Here is an 18,038-nt window from a genome sequence, read left to right on the forward strand (position 1 = left end):
CGATCAAAGTTTAAAATCCTCAACCACCTCTACTTTTTCCATTGTAACGCGCATCGTCGCAACTATAGGACAATCGCACGCCAAAGATCCTTGGTGCAGACGGCGTCGGCCTCACTCGATATGTGCCTGAGTGGCTGGAGTTGACTAGTCTAGGGTGGAACTGGGCTTTTGCCCCAAATTGGGAGAAGATCCCCTCACCTGAGACCGTGAAAGAAAATGGATGATAGGCGAAATGTCCACCTGGGCACCTTAAGCGCTTATTTTTTAAATTAGGGAAAAGGTTAGGGTTAAGATCCTCTATTCTTTGTCTACTCGCTAGGCTTCTATTTTTAAACTTCAAATGATATTTTTAATTTGGTATCTAGAGCACTGTGAATTTTCATGGTGACGTGAGGCCAGAGAAGGCAGGAGTGATTTGCCCCAAGGCTGACTGCTGACTCCAGCGCAACCTGGCACGTTTGTGCAGCCTTGCTTGGCGGAGGTCTGTACTCCACTGAGTGCTTTTGTGTCTTTCTGTTTGCCAGAATTTGATTTTCTCTGCCGTCAAATTCTCCAAGGCTCCACCGTATCCGTCCAAACGGACGTGATCTCGCTTCTTAAGAGATTTGAACACACGATTGCATCAGTTCATTTCCCCGATCTGTTGTCATATCGCCACCTGCCTAAAGTCATTCTTTTTTTCCACAAAACAAAAACCACTGAACCAAATACTGACACTATATGGAAAGCACTGAAAGAAGACACTAGGGAGCTGAAATTTCACCCATATATATATATATATATATATATATATATATATATATATATATATATATATATATATATATATATATATATATATATATATACATACAGTATATATATATATGTATGAAAAAATGTGGACACGCAACCAGGTCAAAAATCCACCCCAGTCTGGGACTGGCCGCTTTGACTCGGACACCTCGGGCTTTGTCGCTCCATTCCTCTTCCTCTTTCTGCATGGAAGCAATAAATCAGGTAGAGCGGCCGGCCTTCGCCAAGCTTGACCTAGAAATACACGCGTGCACGCGGCAGCCTTGCCCCTGCCCAAGCAAAGGGTGCCAAATGACTGGGGCCGCACGTGAGTGATGGCTAGTCGGGACCCGGCCTTCCTCTCTGAGTCACGCTGACCAGTCAGAAATCTGTCAACGAATGTATCACGTTGCCACAGTTGAAATGGGACAAAGGCGCCAACAAACACCAGCGAGCGCAGACGTGCACAAAGCAGCAGAAGACAAAGCTGGTCGATATTTCTGTCTCACTTGGCGCTCTTTTTTTCTTGGAAACTGACACGGAACATCACTTCACGTCTGAATGCGGTCTGATGAAATAGCAGTGTATGAGTGTGTGTGTTTTTGTTTTTTCTACATGGTGAAGTTCATATTACCGGTTTTGAACATCATTGTGGGGACATTTTGGTGGGCCCCACTAATCCAGAATTTATGATTAGGGTAGTGCTGAGAATTGTCTCTGAAAAGTGTATTGTGATATATTACGTTACAGCAAAAGAAGAATCTAAACATTCCCATTTGATTTAAACGCAAAATATACAATATAAATCCCAATACAGAATATATTGGAAACGGAACGTCGTATTGCAATACACATATTGTGTCACTTTATATCACAGTATATCGGTATTATTGCCCAGCACTAGGTTAGGGGCTTGGAAATGCATTACATCAATGGGTGGCCCCACCAAGATTGCAATACAAACCTGCGTGTGTATTTTTACTACACGGTGGTGCTCATATTCCGGATTATTACTATCGTTGTGGGGCCCCCTTGTCCTTGTGGGGCTATTTTAGTTGGCCCAACTTGTCAAGCCTGTTTTTGAGGACACATTCCTGTGTGCGTGTGTTTGTGTGTGTATGTGCATGATTCACAACCTTTACGGATCTCCTCTCTGATCTGAGACTCCATCTCTTCCATTTGGAGTAAAGTTTTCTGCCAGTAGCGTTCTGCCCTTCGGCTCTTTGTGCAGTACACGACAAGGGCTGGGGAAACACAAACGCAAAAACACATGTAGTCTAGTCGTGGAACGAGTGGTATTAAAAAAAGCAATGTAAGAAATAATATGCAGTTTGAAACGTTACTCGGGCGATTGTGAAACTGATTTATTTGTGGTGTTTGTTTTTCCTTCTGGTCGACAGCTGTTATTGCTATTCTTTCTGTCTGATTTTTTTATGAAATTATGCTCTTTTCTTTTTTATATCTTTGCATACGTTTCTACTCAAATCCATCTGTCTTATGTACTTTTTCAAAGCGATGACCTACTCCTCACTGAGCATGCTAATCTGGACGTCTGTTGAAACACTCAGCGTGAGGCAACAAGAGACGCTTTTGTGCTGCGCACAGGCTTTGTTTGCCTGAGTCACATCTGGATGGGCCATCTCCTGGCCTTGCCGCGTCGGGCCACATACCCACGCTTGAGAGAAGCAGCAGGACGCAGCAGACGACAATGGACACCACGATGGCCAACTCGCTGCCGCCGAGCTGCACTTTGGCGATGGTGTGCCGAAAGTTGCCCACTTGCACCTAGGAGAGCGGGCCCAGACAAATGGCAATTGGTCAAAAAAGTTGGCAAATGTTCTTGTGTTACCGCTCCGCAATATTTGGCACACGTTTAACATAGCCGAACGCGCACTGCCAAGGAAGAAGCAAAAACATCTCGCCACACGGCAACAGCGTGCTGCGAAGGCTAATTTCAGAATAAACACACCAAAGAATACATGGACATCAACGCGATGGCTGTAGTGTGCCTTTATATTGAAGGTGGCCTTCACAGTGGTTGCTACAAGCTAGCTTTACTCCTCATCGCAATTGTTTTTCTTGCTGTCACATCGCGTCAAAATCAATACATCGACATTGAAAAATCCTATCCAATCACTGATTAAATATGCTAAGAAAATGCTAGCCGAGTACGCCATCATTGTACATTACGGTACAAGTCCACCGCGTTAACGGTAGCCGCTAACAACGTGGTGCATTCAAATGGAATTGTACTTTTCAAATTCAGACAAAACAAAGGTCCATCTATGCATTAAAGTTAAAAATATCTGCAAATATTCATGTAATGTGGGCCTTCTCTCATTATAAAATATGTCATATATTAAAAAGAATGATGGGGTGAAATGACTTTGGTATTTTACTTCATTCCAAAAATAGTTCTTCAAGTTGTTTTTGTTTACAGTACCTAATCAAATAACAAAGTTTTCGTCTTTCATTCTCGTGGTCGGAATAAAAAAAAAAAAAGAACAGAGTAGCAATTGTAGTCCACACACTGTTTTTGTGCGGATAAAGCATTTTCCTCAGAACTCAATTGAAAACTTAATTGATTAAAAAAAAAAAAAAGACACTTTAATGTCCTATTTGTCTTTTGGTCTCTGTCTATCAATTGAAAAAAATCCATTCTGAATGGAACAGAGAATCAAAGAACTCCCACCACTATTGATTTTATATATAGCGCAAAATGTCAATAAGAAATGCAATGCATCAGACCTGTCAAACTGAGCTATACCTAATGGAACCTAAGTATAAGCTACCAACTCGACTTGAAAATCATTGCATCATATAATGCATGTATTATAGATATTAAGTATTAAGATACTCTATGTCTTCACTCATTTTTTCTTGGAGATGCACATTCTTAACCTTACTGGCACATTTATTTATTTTTCAGAATTTTTTTCAGTTCACTTTCATTTTACAACGGCATGGGAACGCATTCATTACGAATCTGTGTTCAAAATCATTTTAAGAATCCCACATGCAACGTCACGTTAGCGAGGGCGTCGCATGAAACAATTGTCTTAACACTTTATCTGCTTGGCGTATACAATAGTATTTTGGGCGATATTAAAGGCCAACAGAAAGTGCTTGTGGGATTTGTCGAGTAGCGAGCCAGCTAGCGCGGTGTCCAAAACAATCGTAATGACATGCAGGCAAGCAGGCAGATTTACGTCCGAAGAATCATAAAAGTGTCTTGCGCAAGCCATCTCTGTTTCCTCCATACGCCCAACTCCACTCGCATTTCACGGACGAGACTCAAAGTGCCGAGCTGAATTCGAGGCGCCATTTTGGAGGGGGCCGCTTTGCCCGCAGCTCGGTTGCTGCATCTATTCCTTCTTTTTTCCTTTGTTCAGACAAGATGACAAAGTGTCACAGTGAATTAGAGGGCAGATGTTGTTTTTCAATCAGTTGTTTGTCAGGAATACATCACAAAATAAACTCTTCTCAAGGACTTGGATGTTAAACGCACTGTCCCTGTTGGGAAATGTGTCGACAAAAAGAGAAAAAAAAACGTGCTTGTATAAAATAGCAGTTGTCATAAAAGTCCTGTTTTGAAGAACGAGTAAAGGAACAACAGATTTTATTACAAAACCATGTTGACAGGAGCACAAGAAAAATGCGCTTTAGAAAAAAAAAAGTAGGTTTCAAGGCATGCTGACTCCACATTTGAGGAAATGAGAATGTTTCTGCCGACGTTAAGATTCATGCCATCGTTAGGACGCGCGCAGGTGTGTTCAGGACAAATGAAAAAGCGCAGACCTGACAAATGGCCTCGCTACATCGAATCACATGACTCACACTAACCCAGATGTGACAAGAAAAGGACTTCCACTACTGCATCGTGACCAGTCACAGGGCTCACGCCACTTCCCCGAGTCTTTGGCCAATCTCGACATTCAAAAAAAAAAATAAAAAAATCTGATCTGCACAGCAAATCCTCTCCTCGCCCCGATTTTTTTTTTCTTTTCCCATGCATTGGCCCGATGGCGAATTAGAGCGGCTGGAAGCATCATTCCCACTGGATGCAATGGAGTGCAAAGTGCCGTTCTTCCAGTTTTGAGAAACAGGCCTTGCCCTCTTCAGCTGCGCTTCACAGCCATCTAAAGCACCATTCCAAACGTCAAGTCCAAAATCCAAGACAAGAGACACAACGGAGGAGAACTGCGTCTGGCCTTCATTTGACCCAAGAGCTCTCTTTGCTCATTCAAGCGCCGATTCCCACACAATGTTGTCAAAACACACACTGTGGTGCTTACGGAGCCCAAAGCAAATATTTCTATTTCTGCGCACGGAGGGAAAAAAAAAGGCAAATGTCTTTTGCAGCAGGCAGGCGGCACTCTGGCGACAGGCTGACATATGTTTGGGAGCTATTTCAGCAAACCACTCACATTCGGGTTCTTGTTTAAATATTGATGACTACTTCCCCGTAGAGATGGAGGCGAACAGAGCAACGCAAACAGCGTGGACCAGAATGTCTGCTTTTAGCCTGATTGCAGTCGACAAAGCTCTGTGGTGATGAAGACCTTCAAATTGTGACGCCACATACATTGGGTCTTAGGTTTTTAAAAAAAAAAGAAATTTCAAACTGAAGAAGGATGGAAAGAAACGGGAAATCGGTAACAGGTGCCGGAAACCGAGCGTGCCAAATGGCTTTCTTGGACTTGCTGACGCATTGCAGGTCATGTGACATTTGACCTCCAGGCCTCCACACCGTTGCTTTGATAAGCTCAACTAACAAAGGCTGGCTGCGAGTCCACAATGGGGAGCCAACGGCGCCAAATGAGGACATCTATGGCATTCTGCCGTGCGACAGAAAAGTCCTTTCGCTAGCCGGTCCCTCTGTGATCATGTCTGAATTTAGTATGGCGGCTCAAATGATAATTAGTATGGCGCCTCTGTGATCGTGTCTGGATTTAGGATGGCTCTTCGTGATGAACGATGAGAACTTTATCAAGAGTTGATCAAGTGGAAGTGAGTGGCTGTAGGCTGGACTTGATAGATGTGATAGCTATTGTCAAAACATCTCTATTGCAGTCTACATATGTGTGCTAGCCAATACATCTAATGTGTTTTTTTTTTCTTTTTTGCCTTGAGTTCTTTAAAAAAAAAAAAAAAAAAAAGGAACATTTATTTTTCCATACTTTCGTCCATATGTCCAAATGAAGCAATGTTTGGCACGATTACCAACATGCATACCTACATGAATTCAGCCCACGCTATTAAAACTTGTAATATTTTAGTCAAGTCACTAAAATAACCTTCAATCACAAAAGTGTATCAAAGGGCTTCACGAATCAAAGAGAGCTTCACAAATCCATAATAGCATCCCCTGAAGCAAGCTCAAAGAAGGGAAAGAAAAAACTCAAAACCCCAAATGGGGAAAAATAATAAAGCTTGAAAAGGGGGGCGCAGATGGGAGGAGACCCCCTTCTAAGCTCAACCGTCTGAAATAGATGCCGAGCACTAAGATAACACACAGTGCCATATTAAACAATGAAGACTAGAATAATAAGACTTGACATGGACTTGACTTGACCAGGAAGTCTCACTCAGCTTACTTTGTTTTCCTTTGCCGCACCATATTTAATGTCCCACCACAAACGATTCAAGTATGACATGAATTGCAATGTATCCCAATGTTTATTTTAAGATTAAAACATTGATGTTTTAAAACATACTAAAAAGCCTAAACGGCCTGTCTTTTGAAGGGTGCTTTTTTGTGAATAAACGGCTGTCCCATCACCCTCATCAGTGACGGAAGGTCTTCCAATCCATCAGTACCGACTGGAAAATTGCAAGATTGACTCAGAGTTGTCAGAATAATTAAATGATACAAACAGGTTTTGTGAGCTAGCCAATACATGCTTCCTATCATATAACAAGCGAACCCAAATAAGCCTTTTTATTTAGTTCTTGATAAACCGTGTCTATTTTTCCCGCTGACCACCGCAGGTACTCTTTAAATCAGCACAATATTTTAGGCTGGTAGGTTGGTACGAAGGTATACTCACAGTAACAGGCATCTCGGTTTCACGGGAGCTCAGCAGGCCGCTGATGGTGCAGTGGAAAAGCTGGTCGTTGTGGAAGCTGATGTTGCAAGGGTACGGGCCAATCATCACCGAGTATTCGTCCGGCATCAGCTCCAGATCGCTGGGCCCTTTCTGCCAAGGGAAAAAACACAAGCAAATATCAGTGGGGAAGGGGAAGGAGATGCCATCAGGCGCAGAATGCAAAGAGTGAACCAACAGCGCCTCTGCTGGTTGCAACCAAGCACTGCACAACATGTTTCCTCACATTCTTCAAGACCCGATGAATCCATTACACACCACTGATTAATAGCATAGCTATGATGGCCATCCCTTTTTTTTTCAAGCTCCTTGCTTACTGACTACAGACAAGCATTCACAACCAGAGTAGACACAAGCAAGCCAAGAACACCATTGTTCTCTGTTGGCGCAATTGTGCAATGACGCTTGTACTGCTCACGGGGAACTCTTGTACGCATGACTTTTGCTAAGTGCCTGTCAGCTTTCTCAGCTTGGGAGCTACATAATCCAGCCGAGAGGGACTCCAATAGCTTCAAGGTTTTGTGTAATCCTGCTAATAATAGAGCTGTTCTTCATATTGACTGAGAAATAAGTCGCACAGAGAGAAAAAGTCAGAAGCATTTGGATGCAGTTTCTTGAAAAAGGAAGTCAGATCAACTAAAGCCACTCAAAAAAAACACCAACCATCAGCATCAATGAAGACCACTGCCCATCAATTGATAAAGAACCAAATGATTGATGAGGAATGTTCTACGGTTGGAATCACATCTAAAATTTCTATCAGCTTACTCCTCCTGACTTGTATTTTCTCTCAGGAGAGCATTACAGATGAATCAACGAGATGTTGAGAAAAGAGGGATACATTTTACTGCAGTCATGTGTTGGGATGAACTTTTAATTACATTTGCGATATAATCGCGATTTGAAATGTCTCGCTGTTTAACCCGTGATTGCCAAGGGTTTTACAGGTCCCCAGTGTAAAGGTTTGCAATTAAAAAAAGAAAAAAATCACATTTGAAGGCATTTAGGAATGACCACACGGTGCCGTTTTGAACCTTCATGAACCTTTAGCGTCTCAGTGCTATTTTGAGCTTGATATTGAAAGCTAAACTAACGCTGTTGAGCTAGTTATCAGCCACAGTAGGTTTCAATGTGGCTTCCATCCTACAATACATTGGGGCAAATAACATGCTTGATATTGTATACCTTGCAAGGTTTAAAAAAAAAAAAAAAAACAACATCACCTTATACTTATGTATTTTTCAATGTTTTGGCTGCCACCATTTGTGTGTAGAAGTGTCTGTCTGGTGGCTGTTGGATTTGTGCTGCTGCTTCTATTTATATGTCTCAGAGCACAAGCGGAGATGATGGTGTGCGGCTACTTGAACCAGGACAAATGAAAATGTAAATATTAAGAGGATTAATTCGGGAGTAGATATCGAACCAAAATACATACACAAGGATTTTTAACTCGTTCAATCCCAAAGGCATATTTTTCTGTTTCTTTCGATGCCAGATACTTAATTACATTTCTGTGAATTTTTTTCAAGTGTTTGGCTTAAGGAGAGTGTGAATATGGATGGTTTTAAATGAATTATTTACTAGAGTAATCAACCACTTCAGGTAATGAAGAACCCAATCAATTAGTTTAGGTATTTAGTAGTAAAATAATTGATTATTTAAGGTAATTACGTTATAAAGTATTCATTACCCGTGGCAGTAAAGTACTTAATTACTATAAATACCAGCCATTTTAAACCCTCCTTTAACCAAACATTCTAGGTAATTACATACCATAGTAATTGATAACTTTAGGTAATTAAGTTCTAAAGTACTTGATTAATTAGGTAATTAAATACCATAGTCATTGATTACTGTAGGTAATTAAGTTATAAAGTTTTCATTAACTGTGCTAGTAGGGTACTTCATTACTATATGCACTAGCCATTTTAGACACTCCTTTTCGAAATAAAATAAATTCATAATACATATGCATGATACATCTGATATTGATTGTTGCAATAAAGATAAATTATTGAACATTTTTTAAAAGGATCTTGAAAAAAAAATCACACATGAAATCACAATTAGAGGAAATAAACCGCAATTGTGTTATTTTCATCCTTGTGTTATTTTCCATCATCGTTCAGCTCTAATCATGATGCAAGACAAGGCAAAAAAAATCACAATGACAGAAAGGACAAGACTGAAAGATAATACTTTGATTGTATTTTTTGTACACGCTCGCTTAGGCATGCGTGAATTGATTGCAGATTGTTTTGTTTACGACTCTTTCAGTGTTCGCGTGTGTCCAAAATGCTACATGCAAAATTGCTGACGTTAAACTCGACCCGTACTGGTTTCGGCTTAAATGAGCTGACGAAGACGAGAAAAGCCAAGCAAATGTCAGCCAAGTGGCAAATGTGAGCCTTTGATTGGGTTACTCTTTGTGTTCGAGGCTCCTTTTTTCAGTCCACATTTCTTTGCAATTAACTTGGCGACCGTAGGCATACATTGCCAACAGGGAAAAAAACCAAAACAAGGAAAGTGAGAGCCAATTTGGATGCTCGTACTTTCCCCACTTCTTTGCTTTTCTTTTCTTCCAAAAGTAGAGGAAGTGCGTGTGTGTTTATGGCAAGTGCGCTTCCTTGTTTTGATTGCACCCTCAAGGCCCTCTCCTGCCGCCGTTGCAGGATGTCACCTCCCAGGTCTCTGTCAACAAATGCTTCCAAACACACACACGCACACATGCTGACACGAAAAGCATCCCGCTATCATTAACAGAGATGATGTAAAATGCGCACAAGGCCTTCTGCAGCACTAACAAGTGGCACTAGGTCAAAAAAAGGAGAAATCCAAAGCAAACTCCGCCACATTTCACAGGGCCTTATTTGCGCCACTGCTTGACAACTGCCCTGCTAATAAAGAAACACTGTCTCTCCTTGTTTTCAGCCTCCTTTTTGCCTTCAGGTCAAGCACAAGTCTGATTTCGAGTCTCAAAATAAAACAGGGAACAACACAAGTCATTGACGAGCCGGTGGGCCGACTGGCTAACAGAAAAGGGAAGGCCGTGGGCTGCGCCGTTAGCATGCGCTGTCACGCGCTGTTGGAGCGGGACGCCCCCTCGCCGGCTGGACGGATGCATGCAGACAGGTGCTTGACGAGCCGCGACAACACAAGAGTCCTCTACACGGTCAAACCTCCCACCCCCAGCTCCAGCTCCATGGGAACCAGCGGCCAGCGGCTTCACTGCTCAGCGTCCTTTGCACAAACAGTAGCTCCAAACAACCACTCGCTGGCGCGCTTCTTATTGCTTGATTCTCTTGCCTTCTGGACATCTATCTAGAAAAGTGCTTCTGACAAAGCAAGTAGTATTTAAAAAAAAAAAAAAAAGACTTGGCTCTTCTCATGAGCAACATTCATAGTGTACTAGACCCCAGAGGTCATCAAAAACAAGACCAAGGCTTTAGGCCTAAAACATCAATATTAAACTACAGGCATTTCCCAATCCTTACATCAAAGGCACGTTACATCAAAGGGAAAGCATTGAAAGAAGACACTAGGGAGCTGAAATTTCACCCAGATGTTGGCCACATTCAATGTTTGATATGGCACGACCGCTTGGTTATCACCAAAAGTGTGCCATCCCTCGGCTAAAATATTATGAACATAATGTAGAAGAAAATGACCCAAATGGTCAAAATAGTGCACAAGGGTTAAATAAACGTTTTTTTGTCTTTATTATTTCAAATAAAATCAATTTAAATCGTAATCGCCCAGAAATATTGTTGAAAATTGAGATTTCATATTTATTTTACCGCACAGCCCTAACAGTCAAAAATGTATAAGTCTTGAATTTAAAATGATGTTTGAAAGCAAACAGTTCTTGAATCGATATGGTAAATGTTCTGAACTTCAAGTTAACGCCTGCCCAACGTGTTCTTTTGTGTACCACTAGAAGGGGTGCGCATGCCATGATAGGTGCTTGCGGCACACTTTAACAATCTTTGATAGAGTACGTGTGTTGTGGAGAAAGTAAGCTCGTGCATTAGCAGAATGTGCTGACAGATTGCAATTTCCAGCATCCTGTGAAAACCACATCCAACGATAGTTTAGCATGTCGGCCACACGTGGCTGACGAGCATTCATCATACAAGCAGAAGATCAGAAGACCACTCTTACTAGTTGACGTGTTTCACTCTCCGCTCTTTCACTCTCACTCTCTCTCGGCAAAAAACAACATCTAAGAAATGCTGCAGAGATCAGGAGAAAGCTACTAGCATGTTCTAATTCCATTTCCAGCAGAGTGAAAGGATTGTTTTGATACCATTGAAAAAAAAAAATCATCTTATGCTATGTTGTCATTGCCTGAGAATTCGCTCTGGACTTTTATTTCCAAAAGCCCAAATGTTTGATGATAAATTTGAGTCTGTTAGCAAATGTTGCACACCTCGCTGGCATCAGAGATAAAAAAAAAAAAAAAAAGAAGAAAAGCCATGTTTGTTCGCCCCTTTGTCAAAAAACGGCAGTCATTTTCAACTTTTTGGATGGGCCAATAATTTTACAAATGAGACTTGCACACGTGGCCTGATCTCTGGTATAGATTTTGTTAAAAATATGAAATTGGGCAAATTTAAACGGGACGTTTTGTGCCTGACACCAGTGAGTCGCACCACTGGGGCCAAAATTAGATGGTCGAACAATGTGGTTGGTGTGTGTGCACTTGTTGTTTTGTTCAATTGGCACCGCAAGGATGTGCTACTGAGTGTGAAATATAAAACTTGCTTCTATTGGCTCACATTAATGATGAGTGTCAGCTGCTCTCCTGGGTGATGTTTAATCAACTTCTCCTTGTTGGCTGTGAAGAACTGAGGGTCCTCCACGTATTCCAGCAGGAAGTGACCTTTATGCAGCTCCTCTTCCTCTTCCCCCTCCTCCTCTTCCTCCTCTTCCTTGGCTTCCACGTCAGAGGGGGAAGGGCGGTCGCCCGCGTAGAGGACTCCGTTCAGGTAGAAGTGCACCGAAGCGGGCTGGGACTGACCGGAGGGCGGCGACGGACATGTGATAGCGGAGGGCGAAACAACCGCACAGAGCTGAAAACAGACCAGCGAGAACAAGAATTCACATGTGCTCACAGTCAACCGCCTTTCATTGCCAACTTAAAGGTTAAAATTGTCATCAACGTGTATGAAAAGATTAGTAGACGATACACATTGGTTGGTCCCAACCTTGCCCATGCATGCAAATGAATTAACAAGGTGTTTTCTTTTGTACTATGCAAATGCAAAAACAAAATATGTTGAACCATTTACATTTTTTGTGGCCAAATTTTGAGATTTAATATCTCCGATAAAATAGCAATAAACTCCCATCACAAGTCAAACCAAATGGCAAATAATCTCGAGAAACAAAATTCTTAAATCAAATTTCTCAAAGGGATAATATGACATCTTTAAAAAAAAACACAAAAATAATAAAAGAAGAAAACTTTGGCAGATGATGTCCCCAGGAGATGAAATGTAAGCTTAATGGAATCTTCAAGGTTCTTTTGAGGTTGAGGCCAAATCACGATGTGCCTCAGCTTTTAAAGGCCTAAAAGTTTGGATGCTGCCCATCTATGCTATTGAAATGTACTTTCCAGTGGTCTTAAAACACTTCCTGAAAGTTTGAGGTCAAGATGTACTGGTGCCCCATGGAACTTTGAAATGTGTGTGTGCCAAATGTTCTGAAATGAGTTTTCTCAAAAATAGAGATTTCAACCTAACAACATTCAAACTGCTTTACCTTTGTTAATTCTGCAGGTACCCCCAAAGTATTATGTCTCATTTTGAAGGGAAATAGGTGAAGAACTGGAATATATGAAAAACCCAACTCTTATGTTTTCCATCTGAGCTGGTCATAATTTTAAACATTGTAAACACATTTAGGACAACTGGGTTGTTTGGTTTAGGTTCTTATGCCACCATACATATACACCAAAAGCTTTCAGTGATTACAGAAAAGAAAAAAATCAAATCAATCCAGCAGAAGTTGGGTGAGGAGGCTCATTTGAATGAATATCAGAAATGATTGCACAAAAAAGATGTTGAGATTGGAAGCCTGTTGTCAAGGGACAGACTGGGGAACGAAGTGCCATCGTCAGCTTTGTGATAGACATTTTCCTGAAGCGGGCACATATTAAATTTTTGCTTGGCCTTTCTTTGTCTCATCTAGAAAATCCAAATGGCTAGCCTCTGCAGCTGGACTTAGCATTTGAGCGCCAAATGAGCCCGCCTGAGCCATTCATCTGAGCAAAAGAAAAGTCCATTCATTAGCCACTGCCCTACTGATCATACTAATTAGCTCAGAATTTTTGAGTCATTTTTACCAGCTGGAATGTAGATTACGACTGGCATTCTGTCTTCCTTGAATGACGTCACACATTCACAATACAGTGGTCGAGACGAAAGCTAAACTGATTATTCGAGCCATTTCGCCTAGTTCCTCAAAAGACTCCTGGTGTGGTTTGTATGACCGACGGATGGAGCTTTTGTGACCCGCAAGTATGCGCATGAGACGTCTACGGCAACGCGTGACCTCGTAAGCGAGCGGGTGACGACTCACAGTTTGTCCGATTCCCGGCACCTGCATGCTGGCACTCTGCACCAGATCAAATCCGTGGCCCACCACTGTAATGGTCCTGCCGCCACTGCAACACACACACCCAAGCAAGTCATATTTAGGCATCGGAGAAAATAGAAAATAAGATGCGGGACATGACGTTTAAGCCACCTGAGAAAGCTTCTATCAGGCTTGATGAAGCTGATGGTGGGGTTCTTCTCGTACACGTAGGCGGTGCTCAGTTCCTCCCCGTGGCAGGGCACGTTCTCAAACTGGACACACACGGGCACGGCCTCGCTGCTTGCTTGCAGGGCTGGAGGCATGGTGCATTCAATGCTGTCATCCGTTTGCCTGTGAGACAGGGGGGAAGGACTTTAACAAAGCGCCGTCTTGGAAAGCCTTTCTTTCATTTTTCAAGCTGTCTTGGAATACAAAGTCCGTCTGTTACAAGCAGCCTTGTAAAAAGCTTGAATTCATCGCGTAGAAAGACATGAGCGCAGCATTGCTCTCATCTACGATGATTGCCACGCCCAAGAAAACTGACGACTTTGTTTGGCCGACTCACTCTGCGATGACGCACTCCAGCGTGTTGTTGACCATGACGCGAATCTGAGAGCCGATTCCCAGGTGCTCCCCGCTGATGGTCACTCGGGTCCCTCCGGCACGAGAGCCTTTCCTCGGCTCCATGGAGATCATCTTAGGCACCTGGACACACGAGCACAAATTCCACTTAACACCACATTTCGAAATCCAGGCTTGGCGCCTTGCTCGGGAGGACCTCGGTAGTCACTTCAGCACTTTTTTTCTGTCACTCATCCACACTCTATTTGCGATCAAACACCTTGGTGTCCTCAGGCAAAGTAGATAAAGCCCAAATCCCCTTACCATCTACACAAGCAGTTCTCGAATGGGGGTACAGGTACACCTGAGGCTACATGAAGACACATCAGGGGTTACATGAGATTTTATCAGGGTTTCCGCAGGTATCAGCAAATTTAAATGAATGTATTTTCATGCAGTGACAGGAGCATATTTTTTTTTCTTTTCAAGCTAAGAGTAAATTATTTGGAACATTAAGCATCTGATTGCTAAATGGTGATGTATTGTCTTTATTTTGTTAAATTTTATACATATGCATATTGTCATGAATGACAGTGTTTTACGGCAGCCTAGCCTGATAAAAATCGATAAATAAATTATACCGAGATATACCATTGAATATATAGTTGCAAAATGTATGGACGCAGATGGCACTTCACTTTGCTTTGCTTATTTGTTTTTTCATCCAAAAATGACTTGGCTGAAAAAATATTTTACAGGGTGTACATCATTGAAAAATGTTTGAGAAGCATAGGACCAGGAGGGGCCAAGTCTGAACTTGGAGAGCACAAGTCCAGCCTTTTTTTTTTTTTAATGTTTCCGGGTTACAATGATCAGGTTCATTACCAGGGTGTGCAAAGCCCGCTGATGAGCTAATCATTTGTATGTAAGTATGTAAAAGTGGGCTTAACAGAACCGGGCTTGGTCACACCTGCCTGGGCTAAACCACAAGCAGATTGCCTTTACTTTATTTTGCCGTCGGAGTAAAAAGTGGCCTAATGAGTGAATTCCATTCATGAAATGTAACATGACGGCAAAAGTCTTCCAGCTTCAAAGCGTATTTTCAGCAATTGCATTTGGGTGTGTAAATATGCTTAGCGTGCAGTACCGTTAAAGTCATAAATCTGCTTTTGGCCACCCAGCATGATCTTTTCCCAAAGCTTGAAAAGGCAGAACATCTTTCAGGGTATGCATGCGCGGCTTCCTGATGCTGACAAAAAAGGCAACTTTTTCCTCAAGCTCGGAGCTTTAAATATCTCGTCTTCTCACGCCGGCCGAGACAGCTGCTGACTGAAGCAGCGGCTCAGTCGAGGCGAGCGCAAAGGCAAGGGGGAGGCTGAAGCAAATATGCGGATGAATTTCCAAGTTTGCATCAGCATTCCCGCCGGGTTGGAAGCCCCTCCCCCTGGGTGAAGCTGGCCTCTGGGTGCGAGCTCTCATCCTGGCTGACAGGACCGACTTCCTCAGTATGCACGCGCAGGAGACCTATTGTGCGTTTGGGCGCCGAGGCGGGCGTTAGGAGGCAGATGTTTCCTTCCTGACGTGTGACGAAAGGGATGGAGACAAATATCCTGTCTCCCATACAAGTTGCCTTCCTTCCACTCTTTTCCCTTCAAGAGCCGGCACTCAATTGCATCTGAAAGGCTGAGAGTCCAAATGCTGCCCGCTATTCACATTGTCCTCACTTCTCAAGTCAAGTGTGAAGATGGGGGGCTGATTTATCTCACAGGCGGGGTCGCCCTTAGAAGCCGCTCGTATGATGAACTACCCTCAGCCTCACGGAATATTCAAAACCTCTTTGCCCGTAAATAAGAGGACCCCAGCGGCTTTTATGGCTATTTCCACTCCTGCAAATTCTTCATCTAATGGGCCCGGGTCAATTAGCACCGGCGGCGAGCACAGCCGCCGGACATTATTTGTTTTTACTGGCAGCCGACTCAGGAGGACAATGGTCGGATAAACGTTTGAAGATTCCCACAGCCTCGCATGTTTGGGAGCCATAAAGCGCATCTGTTAACACTCAGCTGGCGGGCGGCAAATAGGAATGCGGAAGCTCGGCCCGCGGAAAACTCACCAAGTAGGAGAAGCTATCCTTTGACTTCCCCGTGCCGCTCTCATCCACCTCCACTCGGACGATGTCCGCCCCGTCGAGCGGAGACCTCCCAGTGACACACACCAGCCTGCGCAAATCACATAACAAAATTGTTACGATGTCTGGAGAGCACTCAGCAATTCAGACCGTGACGTAATGTTGCAAAAAACAAAGCGAGAGAACAATACGCAAAACAGCAAGAGGGAGACATGATGGATGTAGGAGCAAGCGGGCCACGATTGCATTCATCAGAGGAGATTGCATTTGCATGTGAAATCCAATAAGCTCTTGGATATTACGAGAGCTAAAGTTCACGGCACCTCGGGCCAGATGTGCAGAGCCGCACGGGAGGCTTCTTCTGGTCGACATTAAGCTGCACGACCGCCTCGTGGGGGACATCTCTGATTTGTGGCATGTGCAGCATCCAGCAACAGTCGCCGACAGTGACCCAAAGATAGACCAAACCTTTAGCACCAAGCTTATTTTCACACTTTGTGATTCCACATTGCAAGCGCCAAATCCCGCATTCGCGCTGCCTTCTAACTCATTCGCATTTTACAGCATTTAGATGTTTCCGAGACCCACACAGCATATTTTATTCAATGATTATATACTATAGTGACATCAAATCAACTGAATCAGTAATATTATTATAAAAATTATTTGTTATTTGTACTTTGACCTATTAAACGGGAAAAATTAATCAAGCAAGCATCCACATGACATAGATATTTAAAAAAAAAAACCCTGCTATGTCAAGGCATGGATAAAGGTAATCAGGCAAAATATCGTATTTTTACCACCATACGACACACCGTATTATTAGGCGCGGTCTCGATTAGGTGGTCTGCTACCATAGTTTACACAAACATAGGGCACACCATATTAAAAGGAACATGCTCAAATATACGATGTTCTGATTGGTTTATTGCTGCTAGCATACATCCTGTATGTGTTCTTTACCTTATAAACTCTACATCAGCGAGAGATGGTCCAACAGCCGGTCAACTGGAGGGCTTACCAAAGTTGCACAGTAACATTTTTACAGATTTTGTAGACTTTATGCACACAGGGCGCATTAGATTGCAGGGTGCACTGCAGATTTTTGAAGAAATTCAAGGCTTTTATTTTGCGCATTGTGGTATGGAAAAGACAGTCAGTTTTTCATCCACACTTCTCACACAGACTACCATCAAACTTGTTTTCATTACTTTTTAGAATAGCATTGTGGGCCATGACAAAAAGGACTTTCTGAGTATATGTGGCGGGCCATTGCTAGGGAATTTTGCTCGTCTTACAGATGCAGGCCTGGGCACCGACAGTTTGCTCAGTTCCCTATTTGCCTGAGCAATCATTCACGTATTGGGATTTACAAAGATTTACAAAGATTTGGAAAATCAGGAAGAGGGTGCTTTGGAGGAGGGAACGCTTGATTGACAGGGGAAATTACAGTACATGCAATACCTGCCGGCGCTGTGGTGAATGTGGGAGACAAGGCATGCGGGGGACGAGCTTGCTGATGAGAGGAAATGAATCCTTTCCCCCCATATTTTTACATGAGACTTCAGCGCTTTAAACGAAGACTGAAAATTTCACGTAATGGCTTGAAAAGTCATATCATGGTATGAATTGAATTTTTGGGTCACTTGAGTGTGATTGTGTTGTCTGTGGTCTCAATTTTGGACCCAAAACCACATATCCTTCAGCCCGAACAGCGGTGGCTAGGATTTAGGATTGGCCGAGAAAACATAAAAAAGACCCTCTTGTTTTTTTATTTATACGACAGGCAACACTTAAAGAAAAGGCAACCACAACCTGCCAACTCTCAGTAAGGGTTCCAAGAACAGCAGGGAGAACAAATGACTTTTAAAAAGGACATTTGAACT

The 18,038-nt window shown here is 42.8% G+C and overlaps 1 protein-coding gene across 1 annotated transcript in view; it reads right to left on the bottom strand.

Moving 5' to 3' along the window:
• The window catches only part of plxnd1 (plexin D1), a 75,803-nt gene that overhangs the window by 13,585 nt on the left and 44,180 nt on the right, over positions 1 to 18,038 (bottom strand). Inside the window, exons 14-21 of the mRNA XM_088408190.1 lie at positions 16,135 to 16,240; positions 14,026 to 14,165; positions 13,632 to 13,811; positions 13,464 to 13,548; positions 11,660 to 11,953; positions 6,825 to 6,974; positions 2,445 to 2,559; positions 1,911 to 2,018 (exon numbers count right to left, since the gene is read on the bottom strand). Coding sequence (XP_088264316.1) covers positions 1,911 to 2,018; positions 2,445 to 2,559; positions 6,825 to 6,974; positions 11,660 to 11,953; positions 13,464 to 13,548; positions 13,632 to 13,811; positions 14,026 to 14,165; positions 16,135 to 16,240 — 1,178 coding nt within the window. The remainder of the gene's footprint in view (positions 1 to 1,910; positions 2,019 to 2,444; positions 2,560 to 6,824; positions 6,975 to 11,659; positions 11,954 to 13,463; positions 13,549 to 13,631; positions 13,812 to 14,025; positions 14,166 to 16,134; positions 16,241 to 18,038) is intronic.

Source organism: Hippichthys cyanospilos, chromosome 2 (genome assembly GCF_059441005.1).
Source record: "Hippichthys cyanospilos isolate Australia breed blue-spotted pipefish chromosome 2, RoL_Hcya_1.0, whole genome shotgun sequence".
Taxonomy (NCBI): domain Eukaryota; kingdom Metazoa; phylum Chordata; class Actinopteri; order Syngnathiformes; family Syngnathidae; genus Hippichthys; species Hippichthys cyanospilos.